The following is a 20,302-nucleotide window of genomic DNA, read 5'->3' as shown; positions in this document are numbered from 1 at the left end:
ATTTATATTTTTATTATATTATCTTACTATATTAAACACTATTCTTTCTCTTACTATTATTCAATATACACATACCTGTCATTGTCTCATCGTCATTATTATATTATCTTGTTCTTCTTTCTCATTTTTTTATAAGCATATATTCTGTTAACTTTTATGAGTGGTTGAAGTTTTGTTAAAAGAAGTAAGACATAAAGCGTTTAATTATTTTTTTTTCAATTATCATAATTTGATGTCAGTAATATTAAAAAAATAATATCAAAATATATTATTTTCAACTAAAATAATACATAATTGTAAGTTTTTTAAATAATAATTATAAATGTAAGTGGCAATTTAATATAGTAACTTGGGACAGAAGACAGCCATTGCTATCTATATTTGACTGCTACTATATAAGTTTCACATTTATTTTTTTGTGCACATTAATTAAAATGTACTTTATTATTTTATTTTACATGTTTTGAAATAATACCATTGTATTATAAGGATGAGATTAATTTTCATAATCTAACGGAAATCTTTTTATTTTTTTTATTTGTCATTTAAAATTTTGAATACTATCCATAAAAAATAGTTACTTAAAGTGAAACACTATATAAAGAGAGATAGAAAATTTTTAGATTTATCATTCTAGTTTGCTTCTTGTTAATCCTCACTTAATATACTCAAATTTAATAGCTTTGACGGTGGTGAATTTTTGTAATTAGTTAAAAAAGTTCAACTTTCTCTTTTTTTCTCTCTACCATTTTGGACAAACTCAATTTTATTAGTAAAAAGTTTTTTAAGTTCAGAATATTTTTAACTTCTTATATAATAATTAGACTTAATAAATTACCAAAATTTGAACCTATTCTCTTGAACTACTTTTTGATCATATAATTGAAATCGTTTAAACGGGAGATCTTTAGATTCTAAAATTTTCAAAGTAAAAAAAATATGATAAAATAAATTAAAAAACCTAATAAAATAAAATAGTTTAAAAATATTAGAATATATATATAGAAAAAATAATAAATTAAAACTTACATGGTCCATGAGATGAAAAAATAAAGAGAAGAAAATAATCATTAAGGTTGAAACAATAAAAAATGTATAACCCAATTCTTATCTTACCAATTTAAATATTATATGTCTATATAATAATCAATAAAAAATAATATTATTTAATGTAAAATAGATTAAAAATAAAAAAATGATTAACAAAATCAATTAACAAATTTTTTATCTTAGGTCGCCAGATTATTTGAAAAATCAATTAACAAAGTTCTTATATTGCTACATTTATTGTGTTATATGTTGAACTAATAATCAATAAAAAATAATATTATCCAATGTAAAATAGATTACAAATAAAAAAAAAAAATTAATAAAATATGCATCAGAATTTTTTTATTCTACCATTGATAGGTGTAAATTTTTTTGTATCTTTTATATGTTAATCAAGTGACAAACGAATAATATTAAATTAATTAATTTTTTTGCAATATAATTTAAAAATTAATAAAAGTCAAATCAAGTACTCTATATAATTAAATATCAAATTCAATACTCTACATAATTAATAGTTTAGATAGTTTAGGAAATTAACATATTAATATTTTTAAGCGAACTTTCTTGCGTCTTATATATATGTCAATCAAATAAATTGGCCAATATTCAAAACAAATAATATTGTAGTAGACAAAATTAATAATTTAATTTATTTTCAAAGTAAATATTTATGTACTCAAATATCAAATATAATACTCTACATAATCAATATATTAGAAAATAAAAAAAAATTATTACAAAGAAATTTAAAAAGAAAAAATAAGTTAACAAAATATTTATGAGACTTTTTTCATTCAATCGTTAATAGGTAAAGACATATCAAAAAATAAAAACACATATCAAATAAAAAAACTGTTTTCTTTCTACATCAAATTGATAAGATAAAAAAATTATTTCTTTTTACATTAAATTAATAAAAAAAGAGATAGTATTTTTTTTATACGTAAAAAGTTTAGAATAAATTAAAAAGATAGAGGAATTACCGAGAATATAGATTAGATAAGTAAATTAAAGAGAAAAAAAAAGGTGGATGTTATGCATGTGAAAGCAGTAACAGCTGCAAAATCGTCCAAAATTTGCAACCGAAGGCAATGAGAGATGATGAAAGTGAGGGTATTGAAGAAAGGAGAAGAACGAACAGCAAAAAAAATACAGAAAAATAGAAACCAAATTAACATAAAGTTACACAATAAAGCATGAAGATTGTGAAGAATGTGAAAATATTGAATTTGATTTTCGTCCATTTTTTGATTTATTACCAATTTGCAAACCGTCTACATCTTTTTTTGGAGATGTGTTATTATAGTTATAGGAGTAACAAAACGGTTTTTATTTTAGTGGGAAGTCATTGGATTTTTCAAAACAAATTTTTTGACTATTTTGTCCTTATAATTTACTTTATGAAATAGTTTCTTATAAGGTTAATACAGTCCAAAAAAATTGGACACTAAAGTCATAGTCAACCTTTTGTATTGGTTTTATATATTGTTATAGATAATATTAATTTCATGACTAACCTCATCGAACCGTAATCGGTCGATCGATACCCTCTAGTACAGGACCCTGGCCTGATGTTGATCTCTACTCTGCTGCTGCAATTCAACCAACCTGACAGTAACAGAGATATATACAATTCATTAATTAACAAACCATGTGAATTAACAACAATGTTTAACGCGAAATAAAAATGTAATATTTGGTTACCTCGAAGCTTGCGGATATTGCTATACTCCTCTATTTGGTGGACACCACTGAGAAAATCTCTGGTAAATCCAACTCATCAACAGCGGAGTGCAACCGACGATGTCCGTGACGTCCCGCTGTGCCACCAAACAGAGTGACTGGTAAGTCCAGGCCAGCACAGCAGAGCCCTAAGATAACGCCCTACACTCCCCGAAGTCCCGGAGAAGCGGTAGCCACCGTACGTGAACCAGGTTGTTGGACTTGTCTGTCAATAGATACCTTCCGATCAGTAACATAATATAGCATCGGGCATACTGTCGGAGGGTCTCAGGATCGTCGGTCGGGGGCATTCGGCGAACACGATCACGCAACCAAACCAGCTTTAGCGTGAACGACTCCTTCCTCTGCGCAGCCTGCTGTGCTGCCACCGGAGGCCTGACACCAAGCAGTTGCTCAACCATGCCTACGTCTTCGTGCCGTACCACCTACCAAAGTCACGAAGGCACCCCCCAACGGAATTTTCGTGTGCACGTAGGCCTAGGTGGTACGCCACGTCCTGCAGGGTGATAGTGACCTTACCCCATGGGAGATGAAACGTGTGCGTCTCCGGACACCATCGCTCCACGAGTGCCGAAATCAGGGAATTGTCAAATGTGAAGTCCTTGAGGGGCACCGTGTCGCCGAATCCAACCTCAGCCAGATACGGAACGATGGCGTCCGGTGAAGGAAGGGTATGGATAACTCGCTGGGGCAGTAGAAGGCGAGGCGTCTGCGAAATAAAAAAAAAAAAGATTTTTAACTTATAAAGAGATAATAATAAAATTTTGTACTCTACTTAAGAACAAAGTACTACTACTACTTAGGAACATACTACCATGTGTCTATTCTACAGATGTCTCTAAATTACTTATGTCGGTAAGCAAATCCTAATTAAGTTATACCAATCTTACACAAGCAAATATTGTTCCAAATTCATCATACAGTCCAATCCCTAAAGCATTTTAATCAGTGCTTGTCACTACCAGACTACCCTAACAATTTCCACATACTTAGATTAACCGAACATAACGTAACTAACCTCGAAGTCGGCCGCTCCGGTGTAATGCGACGTCTCGTTTAGTCTGTTGATGTCCCTATCGTTCCCCGCCTGACTGCCATCACCGTATCGGACTCAAATATGCATGGTAGGAAATGGTAAAAAGAGGGGAGAAAGAGTTTGACTAAGTCAAAATAGGGTCCAGGAACAGGCTGTAAACGACTTATACTTATAGGCGTCGTTCGGTCTTATCTTATTTACAATGTAAACGAGATAGCAACGTTGCGACTGACGTGTCATATCTCGTTTACACAGTAAACGAGATACATGCAATTTCATCTCGTTTATAGTGTAAACGAGATATGACTGGAGAACACAAATCGATAATATATTTTTAAAAATATTTATTTCGGTAATTATTATTTTTATTTTATTTATTTAAATAAAAAATCCTACCAAAAAAGTAACACGTATTTTAGAATGGAGGAGGTAAAGCTAAATTCTTTTTTTAATTTGGATTAATATTTAATTTTATAATTAATTTATTCACATTAATTATAAATTTGACTTTTTTTTCTCTGTTAATGTTTAATTTAATGTACATGAAATTAAGGATTTTTTATTTTAATAAATAAATTAATTATAATAATTATTGAAATAAATAATTTAAAAAATATTTATTAAAATAAATATTTTTTTCTTATTTCGTTTACACTATAAACGAGATAATTTTGCATGTATCTCGTTTATAGTGTAAATAAGATAAGACAGATGGACGTAATATGTGTATATCTCGTTTATAGTGTATTTTTATGTGTTTTATTTTTTGTAAAGCACATGTTTACACTGTAAACGAGATACATACAAAATTATCTCGTTTACATTGTAAACGAAATAAGAAAAAAGTATTTATTTTAGTAAATAATTTTTAAATTATTTATCTCAATAATTATTATAATTAATTTATTTATTAAAATAAAAAACCCTAAAATTAATTACAAATTTTTCTCGCATAGTTATCAGGGCGGGGGTTTTGTTTTGGGTGTGGGTGGGTTATATTTAATTTAAGTAACGATGGTCTTTCTTCTCTTCTATATAAACTATCCTTCTCTCGATTATTTTCACATATTTCTTCATCTAATTTTAGTTTATCTATTAAAAATGGCTTCAAAATATGCAATAGTCATTTTAGGACTTTTAGCTTTAGTTGTTATTGTTCCTTCAAAGATAGTTGCTAGAGATTTTTTTGAGACTTTCTCTAACTATGAAGCAGGTGATCCCTTTACGCATTACTGTATGTTATTCTCACATATTTTTAATAATTGATTTGTATCTGTCTGCCATATAATAATTGTTAGTTTGTTACGTAAACTATTTTATAAAACAAGAATAAAATTAGAATTAAATTATTAAAAATTATGATTTAAGACTAATTAATTTAAAAAAATTATTAATTAAATTTTTTATAATAGTAAACAGTAGACATATATGTCTTTTTATTAATGGATAATGTAAAATAAGATAAAATTACTCACATATTTCGTTATTTATAGTTATATATGTCTTGTTTGGATGCCATTTTTAGAAAAGACTGTTTTTTAATGATCTTTTTTAAAAAATCTTTTACAAAAGTAAAAATGATTTTATGTCTAGATATCTCATATACTATGATGCACGGACATTGACATGGATACGGGACACGACACAACACGGGACATGCCGACACGCGAATTTTAAAATCTTATCTGACACGGGGACACGTATACATATATAATATAAAATATTTTTTAGATAAATCATAATGATATTTTGATATTTTATTGATATTAAAATATAAATTAAAATTTTTAATGTCTTATTTTAATTATATCAATTATTTAAAATATTTTTTTGTTTTAATAAATAATAATATATACTATATCTAAATTTATTTTAAGAATATATATTAAGAATAAGACTGGACACGCTGACACGTGATGATATTTAGGCGTGTCCAGGTGTGTCCGGAGAAGAATTTTTTATTTTTTATTAAGACACGGTTGGACACAGCAGACACGCGTGTCGGACGAGTGTCGGTGAGTGTCGTGTCCGAAATGTGTCCGACACGCGGACACGGCAACTCAGCCAAGTGTTCGTGCTTCATAGCTCGTATAAAAGATCTCTTTATTTATCAATTATATTTGGGTAAAATAATATAAAAGTACTTTTTTGTTCATTTATTATGTGAAAAGTATCTTTTTTATTTCAAGAAAAAAAGATCTTTTAAAAAAAGATGTGAATTGTAACTTCTCAGAAAAAATATTTTTTTATCTTTGATAAATTTCTAATAGTAAAAGTAAAAATATTAAAAAAATTAAAAAATATCGTTTTTGAGAAGCTACCATTACATTTTTTTAAAAGATATTTTTTCCTTAAAAAAGATGTTTTTTGCATAATAAATAAACAAAAAAGTACTTTTATCTTATTTTACCCAAACATAAAATAACTTTTATTTTTGTAAAAACTTTTTTAAAAAAAGATTTTTTTTCTAAAAATGACATCCAAACAAGTCCTTAGAAATTTGCCAAACACACTAAAAAATAAAAAAAAAAAAACTTTTTTCATTGAAAATTTTTTTTTTTATCAATTTAGTGACACCCAAACAAACACTAAAACAGGTAAAGTTTTGTTTCAAAAATTATTATCTACATAACAATCTTTCACAAATAGATGTGTCCAATAATTAACGGTACATATAAACTCTACTATTAAATTTTACAAAATAAATTAATAAAAAATATAACATGTATATTCACTGTTTATTATTATAGAAGACCAAATTAATACTTTATTTTTTTAAAAAACTAATTAGTTCGAAGCCAAAAATTTTAAAAAACTAATAGTTACTTTACTTATAAAACAATTATACAAATAAAAATGATTGAAATAAATTTAATAATTTTCTTTCGCAATGACATCTTTTTGCCTCTAAATTCTCTACACATAATTCCCCTTATATATCTTATATATCTTAAATAAAGATTAAATAAAAATAAAATATTAATATTCCATAAAACATATTTATTTATATAATTGCTCTAAAATGTTTGTGTTGAATTATAAAAATCACCTTCATCATTAATTACTGGTGACGATATATTACAGCAGGTATATTAGTTGGAGGCAACCCTGCTCATGCCCCAAACCAAGGTATATATGCCTGCTTCCGTGCTTGTCTAGACCACACTCTTTCTTCTTTTCTTTTGCTTTTGTTCTTTATCCCCCCATGATTCAATGCAAAATTATCTTAATTATTTATGTGATCAACTGGTACAGTTAATAAAAATAATTTTTTGTATTTTAATATTTTAAATTAATTAATTACTAAAATATTAGACCGATTCGATCGGTTAATTAATTGTTTGATCAATTTTTTTATTTTAACTAATTTATTGTTAACCAATTTTTATACTGAACCGATTCGTTTTGGTGATCAATTCTTGATTAATTCCATCAATTAATTTTAATTGACTAAGTATTTTGATATAAGAAGTCATTTAAATAAAAATGCTTAAAATGTCTTTTTTTAAAGATATTTTTTAGTAATTAAAATTCAGTATATATAATTAATTAAATTATGTTATTTTTGTCAAAATTAAATCAAATAATTTGATTTGGCTAAAAAATCAGTGAACTATACCTTAAACCGATCTAAATTAATATTTTTTTATAAAAATGACTACAACATTTCTATATAAAAAATAACTAAAATACTATTATTATTATTATTATTGAGAATCCTAAATCTTAACATTTTTCTTCTTTCTTTGCTGTTATAGAGTTATGATTTATAATTTTCAATATATATATATATATATATATATATATATATATATATTATTTTAGTTATTTTTATAATAGAATTATTGTAGTTATTTTTTATTAAAAAATATTAATTTAGACCGATTCAAGATTTGGTTTACCTTTTTGGACAAATCAATTTATATGATTTAATTTCGACAAAAATAGCACGATTTAATTAATTATATATATTAAATTTTAATTTTTAAAAAATATTTTTAACAAAAGACATTTTAAACGTCTTTATCTAAGCGGCTCCATTTGATATATTGAGTTCAAGTTTAAGAGAAAAAAGAGAACAATCATTTAATTGATTCTTCTTGGTAATAATACTTAGATATGGATAATTTAATTTTATAAAATCCTAATTATTTGTTAAGTTATTACTTTGTGAAGAACTTTTCAAAGAATTATTGCGTATTTGCAGCATATAGGGAAGAAAAATCAGAATCAAATGTTGGATTAGACGGATTGGTTGAACAAAGTAATATGTCGGGCGTGGGAGGAAGTGTTGATAGACGTTGTTGGAGGTCTTGCTGCTTCTGGACAGGGTGTATATGTTGCGACTTCTTGTCTTTCTTTAATCCACTACCTGCGGGTAATTAAAGAAGAATGTGTTGTTAGAAATAATATATGTTTCGCTAAAATAAGATGTAGACAATAAAATTCTAAATACAAACTCAGTCTTCTTTTGCTCGTGTGATAGCCATGACTCTTGACTCATTTTAGTCTAAAATAAAAAAATTAAAAAAGTAGTAAATTAAAGTAAAAAATGAAATATAAATTAAAGAAAAATTGAATAGATCAAATCTATTTATTATTTTTTTTTTTTTTAACTTTTGATGGTGAACATACAGAATTTCATCAACTAGAAATTAGAAGCCCAACCTTGTAAGAGTATAAAAGAAACGAGGATTTTAGAATAAGATTCTAAGTTGTTTATTCAGGGGAATACTCTCATGAAGACATCTTCACATAAAGATAGTATTGTACACCATTAGATAAGTTGATATATTTGACTAAATATATTTGATTAACCATTTAAAAATTTATAATGTCATCTGCATATAAAGATATCATCATGTGATTATTTTCCGTTTATTTATCTTAAAAAGTTATTTTTACTACATTCTTGATATATGATACACGTCAGACGTCACTCAAAGACTTAAAAAAAAAATTGAAATAATGGATATATTTGACTAAATATATTTGATTAACCATTTAAAAATTTATAATGTCATCTTTATATAAAGATATCATTATGTGACTATTTTTCGTTTATTTATCTTAAAAAGTATAAAAAGTTATTTTTACTACATTCTTGATATATGATACACGTCACTCAAAGACTTTAAAAAAAAAAATCGAAATAATGGATATATTCTGTTCCAAATATGAACATGCTCAACAAGTTGAAATGTTTGAAAATAACTAAATAAGTTTTTCTCGTATAAAGAAATTAAAGTAGCAAGATTAAAAAGTTAAAACGTTTAATAAAATCTTACTTTATTTACGTAAAAATCATATAATGAAAATAATAAGATTAGAAATTAGCCACCCAAAAATTATTACCAGATACACTCTTTTCGTTTTGTCAAACAACTGATTAAGTACTAATTAATTGAAATATTAGTATGAGAAGTAGTTTTTTTTTTTATTTTGACTTAAATAAAGTAGGAATTATAAATTGAAGAAGTATTTCTATCAGTAATATTTTTATTTTATTTTTATTTTTTTAAAAATTAGTAGGTATTTAAAGCATAATTTGAATCATACTTGGATTTCTACTTCGCCTCAGCTTGATTAAGTTGGGTTAACAATAGAATATGTGATATAAATCTTTTCAATTTTGTTCTTAAACCATCATAATTAGATAATAACAAGCTAGGTCTTGACAATTTAAATCTTCATGTCATCTCTAGTTTTTTATTTATGTAGAAGCAAAAATTTACCTATATTTATTTAACAAAAAAAGATAAAAACGATAATATTGCTTATTTTTTATTTTTTTAACATATAAATAAAACAATTCAAAATAGGTTTTTATTAAGAAAGGAAAAAAAATTAACTCTCAATATTTTCATGTATTATATATTAAATGAACTAAATTTAATAAATATTTGGATAAAAATTATATTATATAATGATATTTTTAACAAAAATAATTATTTAATAATTTTAATTTTTTTTAATGAAACAATCTATCTATTTGTCAAGTAATATGAAATAAATATAATTATTTTATATTTTATATGTTATAAATAAAAATAATGATAATTCACGCAAAGAAATAAGATGCAAACCAATATTATATGGATATGTCTTAAAACCAAATATTTTATATGTATGTCTGGATTTAGAGTCTATTTTATATAAATTGAAACTATTAAACTCGATTTAGGGTCATTCTATGTAAATTGAATAAAATAAAGTCGATTTATCTTAGTACGCAGTATATTGAATGTAATAGATTCGATTTACTATAATATGTAGTAAATTGAATGAAGTAGTCACTAGGCGGGAAGATGGAACCCATAATATTCGAAATTGTCCAAGATAAATCGAATGAACAAGTTTTGATTTAGTGGTTGTGATGCCCTAATAAATTAATTTAATGGATTTGTTTTTATAATTCCCAGCTTTGTCATTGATACTGATAAAAAAAAATTTAAGGATTAATTATAATATAAGTTAGGGATAAGTATTGTTTTTATCCCTAAAGTTTAGGGTTAATCAAAATCATTCCTGATCTTATTTTTTATTTAAAATCATCCCCAACGTATTATTTAATATTAAAATCGTCTTTTCGGACAATTATATCTTCCTATAATCATCTCCATCACAACCCCTTATTCTTATTCCCACTGCCAGAAGAGAGAGAGAAGTTGAAACTCAGAGAGATATAGAGAAGCAGAGACTCGGAGAGAAGGAAGCCTCGCCACGCCTAGCCGCCACCGTCGCGACTCACCCTCACCATCGCCATTGCCGCACCACGACTCCCCATCGCCAGCGCCGAGACTCCCCCACGTACCGTCACCCATCGCATTCGCAGTGTCGTGCCTGACCCTCGCCCTCCTCGTGTTCATCGTCGTCGGAGAGGTGATGGTGGTGGTGGTGGTAGTCATGTTTCTCGCGTTTTCAAGTTCCTAATTTTTCTTGTTCATTACAATCTCTACTTTCTTAATTTTTGTTCTTAATTTGTGTTCTTGTTCTTCATATATATAAATTATAAATGAAGAAATAAGAGTTTGATTTGTAGCGTGAGATAGTAAGACAGTGAAAGGTGTGAGGTTGGTTATTTTTGAATCTCCATGAAAGACAAAGCAGCAAGAACAATTGAACATAGAAGTTATTTTGCTTCTTCCATTTTTTAAGGTTGCTTTGTTTCATGTGTTTGAATAGCGGGGGTTGGAAGAAAACTAGGGGAGCCATTTTTAAAGGTTGCTGTGTTTCATATATATTAATTATATGTTCTTGGTAATTGCATTTATAAATTTTTTATTCTTGTAATTAGAGATGAATTTGGAGATTTTTTATTCTAATTAATTGGATCTAAGTTCTGAATTTTGTTAATTGAAGAAGAAGATGAAAGTTTTGTTATTTGCCGAAGAAAAAAACGGCGAAAAAGAAGAGTGAAAGGTGGAAAAGGGAGAATATTTTTGTCATTTAAAAAGATATTTTATTCAAAAAGGACGATTATAATACGAAATAAAACGTTAACGCTGATTTTAAATTTAAAATAAGGTCAGGGACGATTTTGATTTTCACCCTAAACTTTAGGGACCAAAACAATACTTATTCGATTCCTATAAGTTAACTAAGCCATTCTTCTCTTACTTTTTATTTTAAAATTTGAAAAAAATAGAATAATGATGTTTTTTTTTTTTTGTAAGAAACTTATTTTTCAACTAATTGGTTTCCTAGAAAAACAAAAATTAGGAAAAAGAATATAAAAAATTAAATTGGCTTTGAAGAACTTCGAAAGTTGCATTGGCGATGTGCTCTGGGCACCCTTGTTTCTTTATTATGTAAGGAAAAACAATTATGGTATTTTTCTCCTTTCATAAAAAATTTGTAACTTCAAGGGAAAAAAAGCATTGTGGTGAAGACAACGCAAAAGAGAAATAATTGAAGGAAGAGAGGTATGGATAATGACTCAGAAAAAGCAAGATTGAGATCAAGAAGAAGAACAAAAAAAATTATCGTTGAACTTGAAGTAATGATTTTTTATGGCGGGGAAGGTGAGACCATTGTGGCCCCTATTGAGAGGGCCAAGCTGCATGCTTTCTGCATATACAAGACAGCAACGATGTGGATATTATTTCGAGTGGGTGTCACAGATTAAAGGGCATGTTTGATTGTAGTGTTCTATTTTCTCTGGCATTCTTTCCGATATCCATTGGTATTTATAACCCATGTAGAACAAAGTGAAGTAAACTGGGATAGGCAAAGGTGGTGATGGTTGTTGGTGAGATGATGATGAAGGGTTAGGAATTGGAGATGAGTAGGATTAGAGTTAGAGGTTAGATTAAATTAAAATAAAAAAGTATTTGAAAAGTTTAAATAATTTTTTAGAATTTAAATAATTTTGTTAATAGAATTTATTTATAAATGTAATATTAATTTTATTTTTTTGTAATTAAATTTATTGGTGTTCTAAATATTTGTAAAATTTATTCTTTAAATTATCTATTCATGTTATCATTTAATACAAAATTGATTTTTTTATCTTGATTAATATTTAATTTTATAATTAATTTTATCTACATTAAATGCAAATTTGGCTTCTTTCCATTGATGTTTAATTTTATAATTTAATGTATATGCATATTAATTGCAAATTTAACTCTTGGCAGTTGGCACTTGGCACACATTATCATGCACTATAGTGGCAAGTTTGGTAGGAAGCTTTGTAAATATTGAAGATTTTTGTGTTAGATTTTTGTTTTATCAACTAAATATTATGGTAACTTATAATACAGTTAAACCTGGATTGAATTTTTGCAATAATAAATTTTATCTTTAATAATGAGTCATTTTTAACCAACGACCTGAGAGTATCTGTAGTTGTGTCTGAGTCTAATATAAAATAATTTTGTGAAATTGTCCACACACTATATGTATATTGTAACACTTTACTACACAAAACTTTACGCTATAGTCGTAAATCAAAAGTGGTGACTGATGAGGTATTACGATACCTAAAATAAAAAATACATACATAGTATTCGAAGGATAATAATATAACTAGGAGGCTGTGAAGGAAAGATAAGCAAAACAATAACCATTACCACACTCGAAGCGTCAAAGATAGAAAATGTCGTATATGGAAACAATATATATATATATATATATATATATATATTTCGACTTGCGAAAAAAAAGGCCGGTTAGATTATTACAAAACTAGAAAAGTATACAAAGTAAGATCTTGCTTCTCTAAAATAAAATCTCTAGGAAGAATATACAATAATATTTTTAAAAGTAGAGAATAAATACTAAGCCACAAAATACAGCTCAAAACACAAGTCTTCTTCGCTTCGCTAAAAGAGTCTTACACACTTAACCAGATGCATCACGTCCTATATCTGAAAAACAGAAATTTTCACAACGGGTGAGAACTCGAAGGTTCCTAGTAGGATAATAGTTCCAAATATAGACTATATAAAGAGACATAAACCTGCTAGACAATTCTAGTCTCCAAACTCACACGGTTCAAACCTAGGATTTTACTAATTCCAACAGGGTTAATATGCTAAGTCTCAGCCCTTATATATTGTCTCTAGCCTCAGTACTTTCCAACACAAAGTCATCATTGGTCTCAATATCATAATTGTTTATTTCAGTAATTCAATATTAAATTTAGTAGTAACAAACACAATTAATAGTCAATGCAAATTAGACACAAGTAAGAAATAAGTATAGCACGTAATATAATTAACAATTAACATAAAATTCAGATAGACAAACCAAATATAATATGCACACCCAAACAACAGCAAGTAGATGCATATGATGCATGCCTGTTTTATTGGCCATGAGCTCACATGTCGGTTATTCTACCAAATTCGACACAAAATCCGGCTGGCAACTACCAGACGGTCTCTCAGCGTGCATTCCCAGGAGAAATTTAAATAAGTCATGGTACCATTATCTCAACGGAGAGTGTTGTCTCACCTTCTCCTAGAGGTAAAAATCATGTCAAAACAATGGAGAGTGCTATCTCACCTTGCAACCTGCGAGAATAGTGCTAGTAGAGATATAGTGCCCTGTACACTCTTGGGATATAGTGCCTAGCACACTCTTCAATCATAATCACAATCGAAATCGAAATCGGAGTTGAAATCATAATTCCTTATTTTTATATTCATTACAAGGATAATTATCCTCAAGACGTGAGTGGGATGAAATTACTGTCCTCACCACAGTTGGGAATTGAACCAAAGAGAATCCTCAACCTTCTAACTAATCTCCCAATGTAATAAGAGAGGGGATTCTCAACATCAAACTTGTCCACAGCAACAAGAGAGAGAATCCTTCATCCTCAATTTGTCTAATTACTCCAGGATATAGTTTCCACCTCACTCTTAGGATATAGTGCCCGCCATACTTTTCAATCATAATTTTCATCCTAAGCCTCATATAAATCCTCACTTTTTGATCTAAGTCCCAAATTAATTCAGTTCAATCCTAGTCATAATTTTAACCAACCTCGTAAAGCATAACCCATCATAACCCCATTCACATACATACATACATATATATATATATATACAATTGGGGGAATCCTCAACCTCCCCAATTTGTGAGTGAAATTAAACCACTGTCCTCACATCACACCATAACCACGAATAAGCGAGATGGAACCACTATCCTTGTCCGGTGCAGGTACCAAATCAATACGCAAGGGAGACGAAACCCACGACCTTGCCACACAAGTAGGACAAACTTCTGACCTTGTCAATTAACTAACAGTTCTAAGTAGACGACTCATTCCTATCCTGCAATTACCAGAACAACTACATGATTCTTCTCAAATGAATGATGATTGTGACGACTTCGATAATTTAGAAGAAAATTATTTAGATGAATATGAGTATAATTATTTATTTTATTTTGGATAATTTGTATTATTAGTTGATTACGATTTAGATGAATATAAGTCTGAATTTTATTATTTATTTTATTTTAAATTTTTATATTAAAAAATTATTGTTTATTATTTTGCGAAGTTTGCAAATTCATTATCTAATATTTAGTATATTTATTTTTATATTTAAAAATTTATTTATATTAATTGTCTATTATTTTTAAATAAAAAATTAATAAAAAATATGACTAATAAAATCGATAGAACTGCTTTTTTTAATGTGAAAAAAGAGATAACAGTCTTGTGGGTACTTTAATAATAGTAATTATAATCTCTTAAACATAATTTTTTATTTAAATTTGAGAGTAAAAAATTGTTCGAAATAATATACTAAATATGTATTAATATATTATATAAATTTATTATATAATAAAATAGAAAGAATATGTAATATATTAGTACATGAATGATAAAATTTATGTATGATTAAAGTTATGATGTGTGTATTAATGTTTTAAATTAATTAATGTAAAAAAAACTATATAATTATATTATTAAAAAAATAATATTATAATTTATTATTAATTAAATTAAAGATGATTAATGTAAATTGTACTATAATTATACATATTTTTTTTAAAAATTAAATAATCAAATTATTGTATCATTAATTGAGTAATGTATTTTTTAAGGTCACATATTTAGAGGATAATTCTAATAGAAAAAATTTCTGTGACGCATCGTCTAAGACATTGAAGATACAACCAATATAATAATTCACAAATTTTTTATACATTATAGTGATGTCTTGATATATTCTTTTTATTTTTGTCTATTAAATTTACCTCAATAATTAGAGAATTATTTGTTACTATTTTTAATAATATATCTATCGTTAATTTCTAACTACTACTCAAAATGATATTATTATTATTATTATTATTATTATTATTATTATTATTATTTGATATTCGTACAGATGAAAAAAAATAAGAAATTATTTTAAACAAGTTATATATGTGTATGATATTTTTTTAAAATATATTTCAAACATAAATATAAGAAAATAAATATTTTTTGTGCATAAGTATATACGCTAGTTATCATTTAATACAAAATTGATTTTTTTTTTATCTCAACTAACATTTAATTTTATAATGAGTAATTATTTAAATCAGTTTTCAAAGATTTTAAAAATAGACATTTTAGTCTTCAAGAAAAATTAATATACCGATTAATACCCATGGTTTTATTCTGTCAGACAAATTAGTTTCTAGTTCATTTTCTAGCAAAATAATTACCTAAATCAGTCTCCAAATATTTTAAAAGCAGGCATTCACTATAAGGGAGGCGGGAATTGGCGGCGGTTTTTTTCTTGATTACCGCCGCAAAATCAAATGCCGGCGGTTAACCGGACCGCCATGGATATGGGCGCCGGGATTGCGTTTGGCGGCAGTTTCCAGCAACCACTGGTATAACCGCCGCTAAATCAAAATTTCGCGGCACCCCAATAGAAAACCGCCGCCAAATGAGACTGACACGATTTGCTTCATATTTACCGGCGGTTTTCAAACCGCCACAATTTATCTCCATATCTCTAAGTTCCCGCACATTTACCAGCGGTTGCAAACCGCCGCCAGATATAACAGTTTTCATAATCTTTGAATCTAAACAGAGGCGGTTTAAAACCGCCGCTAATTTAAGAAAAATTAAAAAAAGAAAATTTGAGTTTTTTCAAAAAAAAAAAACACACATAATTTAATTAAAACATTATTGAATTATTTTTTTAATTTTTTTTATATTTTTTATTATTTTAAGAGTGAATATTTTCAACCATAGAATCTAAACTTGTAGCAAAATCAAAATTACAATATAAGCAAAACGAAATAATATATCCATCAAAATACGAAGAAAACAAATCTCTTTTAAAGAGGTGATCAGTCTAATTCAATAAAAAGTTTGCTTCAATGCAAAATATCTCTAATCCTAATATTCTATTTTTCACTCTATCATTCCACGAAACTCATCCCTGCAGCGATGTCTGGTGGCAGCTCCTCACCCTGCCGTTGAAACAAATAAATCAGAGCACTCTCCATTGCCTTCATCTTTTTCTTATCTGCTGCTGCGTCAACTTCTATCGCTTCCTCTTCAACTTCTCGCCTTCCAGGTCTGCCTGCAGTTCAAGAAGCTTTCTCTGGGTCTCCTCTAGCTGGACTCCGTTGCCCAGCGCATGTGAGTTCAGACCAAAAAGTTAACTAGGAGTCGGTCCAAAACCCACACCACACACTCTTCTCGGTTTCTCTTTTTCGAAAACCCGAGCAATGGAATCATTTTGAGACAACACTCTAGCAGACGCATCCTCTTGCTCAATCTCCTCAATTCTTTCCTATAGTCACAAATTAGCAAATACAATCATGTTGTGGATAGGTCCATCTCATGTCAAGAACACGCCAAATAGGAATATTAATTATATCACTTTTATCACAGTAAAACAGACACAAATATTACAATAAAAATTGGGGCACAACATATAACAACATAAAACAACTAAAATAGAACATCTGTTTTATAGGATGTCAATCACTATAAAAAGAAATAAAGGATAAGTGAAACTGAATCATTTAAATTCTACCCCAACTGTCTCTAAGTTACTATTTAGTTGAAAATGTCTAGAAACATAGCAAGGTAAATCTGTAACAATAATTAATAAGTAGTACTTACACCAATTGCTCTTGCTTCTTCATTGATATAGGAGCTATCCTTTTTTTTTGTGCACTGTGATCCATAATTCTCTTCTACCGACTCTTCTCGATCCCTTGTTGTTCCGACTGTATCAACAAAGTTCAAGCCATCACCATATTCCACACAACCAAGGTATCTTAAGTCATAAAAAAAATTATAAATTATATTTTTATTATTTTATATAAACATACTTTTCATATACAAATTTAATTTTTTAATATATATATATAATTCTAGCTTCAAATTATAAATACTAGTGTATCAGTAGACACTAATGTGTTAATTGATTCAGTCTTTTATTATTAAATATGTATAAAAAAATTAGTTAGGATAATAAGTTATCTATAATTTAATTAAAATATTTTAAAATCTGCATGTCGACGTGTCCCGTATCGTGTCGTGTTTCGTATCTGTATCCGTGTCCATGTATCGTCATAGCTTCATATAATTAATAATGTTTAACAAAATTTATTTTAATATATATATTTTTTCCTCCGCTCTTAAAATTTTCTGGATCCGTCACTGTATACTAAAAAAAGCAACTAATCTGGATTGATATTTAATTTTATAATTAATTTTATTCACATTAATTACAAATTTTACTTTTTTCCCGGTTAATGTTTAATTTAATGTACATGAAATTAATTACAAATTTTTCTCGCATAGTTATCAGGGGGCGGGGGGTTTGTTTTGGGTGTGGGTGGGTTACATTTAAGTAACAATAGTCTTTCTTCTCTTCTATATAAACTATCCTTTTCTTGATCATTTTCACATATTTCTTCATCTAATTTTAGTTCATATACTAAAAATGGCTTCAAAATATGCAATAGTCATTATAGGACTCTTAGCTTTGGTTATTATTGTTCCTTCAAAGATAGTTGCCAGAGATTTTCTTCAGACTTTCTCTAGCTATGAAGCAGGTGATCTCTTTACACATTGCTTTATGTAATTATGTTATTCTCACATATTTTTAATAATTGATTTGTATCTATTTACTATATAATGATTGTTAGTTTGTTACATAAATTATTTTATAAAATAAGAGTAAAGTAAGAATTAGATCATTAAAAATTTTGATTTAAGATTAATTAGTTTTTAAAAAAATAAAATTATTAATTAAATTTTCTATGATAATAAACAGTAAATATGTATGTCCTTTTATTAATGGATAGTATGAAATGAGACGAAATTGCACATATATTTCGTTATTTAGAGTGATGCGCGTCATGTTTAGAAGCTATTTTTAAAAAAGATCTTTTACAAAAAGAAAAGTGATTTTATATTTAGATATTTCATGTAAAAAGATCTTTTTATCTATCAATTATGTTTGGATAAAATAATATAAAACTACTTTTTATTAATTTATTATGTGAAAAACATTATTTTTAAGAAAAAAGATTTAAAAAAAAAAGATGTGAATTGTAACTTTTCAAAAAATATATTTTTATTTTTTATTTTTTTATTTTTTATTTGTACTATTAGAAATTTGTCAAAAACACTAAAAAATAAAAAAAGATCTTTTTTCATTAAAAAAAACTTTTATCAATTTAATGGCGTCCAAACAAATACTAAAAAAGGTGAAGTTTTGTTTCAAAAATTATTATCTACATAAAAATCTCTCATAAATAAATAATACATCACGGTAGTTAACGATACATATAAGTTTTACGGTTAAATTTTATAAGATAAATTAATAAAAAAACATAACGTGTCCACTATTTATTACTATAAAAAACCAAATTGATACTTTTTATTTTTAGTCCGAATTCAAAAACTTCAAAAAAAACTAATTGTCACTTTACGCATAAAACAATTATACAAATAAAAATTATTGAAATAAATTTAATAATTTTCTTTCGAAATGACGTCTTTTTACCTCTAAATTCTCTAACATAATTCCCCTTATATATCTTACATATTCTGTTGCAATATATAATTTGGCACTTGATTGAAAATAAAGATTAAATAAAAATAAAATATTAGTATTCCATAAAACATATTTATTTATATAATTGCTCTAAAATATCTGCGTTGAATTATAAAAAATCACCTTCATCATTAATATATTATTACAGGTAGTGGCATTGCCAAGGATATATTAGTTGGAGGCAGCCCTGCTCATGCCCCAAACCAAGGTATATACACCACACTCTTACTTCTTTTCTTTTGCTTTTGTTCTTTATTCCCCCATTATTCAATGCAAAATTATCTTAATTATTTATGTGATCAACTGGTACAGTTAATAAAAATTGGACAAATTCGATCGATTAATTAATTGTTTGATCAATTTTTTTTTATTTGGACTGATTCATTGTTAACCGATTTTTATATTGAATCAAATCGTTTTGATGACCAATTCTTGATTAATCTAATCAATTAATTTTAGTTGACTAAGTATTTTGATATATTGAGTTCAAGTTTATTTGTTAAGTTATTACTTTGTGAATAACTTTTCAAAGAATTATTGTATATTTGCAGCATATAGGGAAGAAAAATCAGAATCAAATGTTGGATTAGACGGATTGGTTGAACAAAGTAATATGTCGGGCGTGGGAGGAAGTGTTGATAAAACTTGTGGGAGGCGGCCTTGCTGCTTCTGGGGAGGGTGTATATGTTGCGACTTCCTGTCTTTCTTTAATCCACTACCTGCGGGTAACTAAAGAAGAATGTGTTGTTAGAAATAATATATGTTTTGCTAAAATAAGATGTAGACAATAAAACTCTAAATACAAACTCAGTCTTCTTTTGCTCCGATCCTCTGTGATAGCCATGTCTTTTCACTCATTTTAGTCTAAAATAAAAAATTAAAAAAAAGTTGTAAATTAAAAAAAAAAATGAAAGATAAATTAAAGAAA

The 20,302-nt window shown here is 27.2% G+C and overlaps 1 protein-coding gene and 1 long non-coding RNA gene across 2 annotated transcripts; both read left to right on the top strand.

Moving 5' to 3' along the window:
* Window positions 1-4,911: 4,911 nt before the first annotated feature.
* LOC148543800 (uncharacterized) lies at window positions 4,912-8,177 on the top strand. The gene is made up of 3 exons (XR_015900160.1): window positions 4,912-5,045; window positions 6,917-6,961; window positions 8,040-8,177. It is a non-coding gene; the product is annotated as an uncharacterized LOC148543800 (long non-coding RNA).
* A 10,062-nt stretch (window positions 8,178-18,239) lies between these two features.
* On the top strand, window positions 18,240-20,115 carry LOC107617040 (uncharacterized). Its single transcript, XM_016318873.3, has 3 exons — window positions 18,240-18,367; window positions 19,523-19,582; window positions 19,926-20,115. Exons 1-3 carry the CDS (start codon window positions 18,256-18,258, stop codon window positions 20,105-20,107), a joined length of 354 nt encoding a protein of 117 aa, XP_016174359.1. The 5' UTR covers window positions 18,240-18,255; the 3' UTR covers window positions 20,108-20,115.
* The last annotated feature ends 187 nt before the right edge of the window (window positions 20,116-20,302 follow it).

This window comes from Arachis ipaensis, chromosome B9, assembly GCF_059453495.1.
Source record: "Arachis ipaensis isolate K30076 ecotype BB chromosome B9, ASM5945349v1, whole genome shotgun sequence".
Classification (NCBI taxonomy): Eukaryota; Viridiplantae; Streptophyta; class Magnoliopsida; order Fabales; family Fabaceae; genus Arachis; species Arachis ipaensis.
This window is presented reverse-complemented; position numbering and strand designations above follow the sequence as displayed.

What these genes read in the sequence shown, in the direction of transcription:
- LOC107617040 (XM_016318873.3), top strand. Translation starts at nt 18,256, where the DNA reads ATGGCTTCAAAATATGCAATAGTCATTATAGGACTCTTAGCTTTGGTT. An exon ending in TTTCTCTAGCTATGAAGCAG is followed by an intron (nt 18,368 to 19,522) that starts GTGATCTCTTTA and finishes ATATTATTACAG; the next exon opens with GTAGTGGCATTGCCAAGGAT. An exon ending in TGCTCATGCCCCAAACCAAG is followed by an intron (nt 19,583 to 19,925) that starts GTATATACACCA and finishes GTATATTTGCAG; the next exon opens with CATATAGGGAAGAAAAATCA.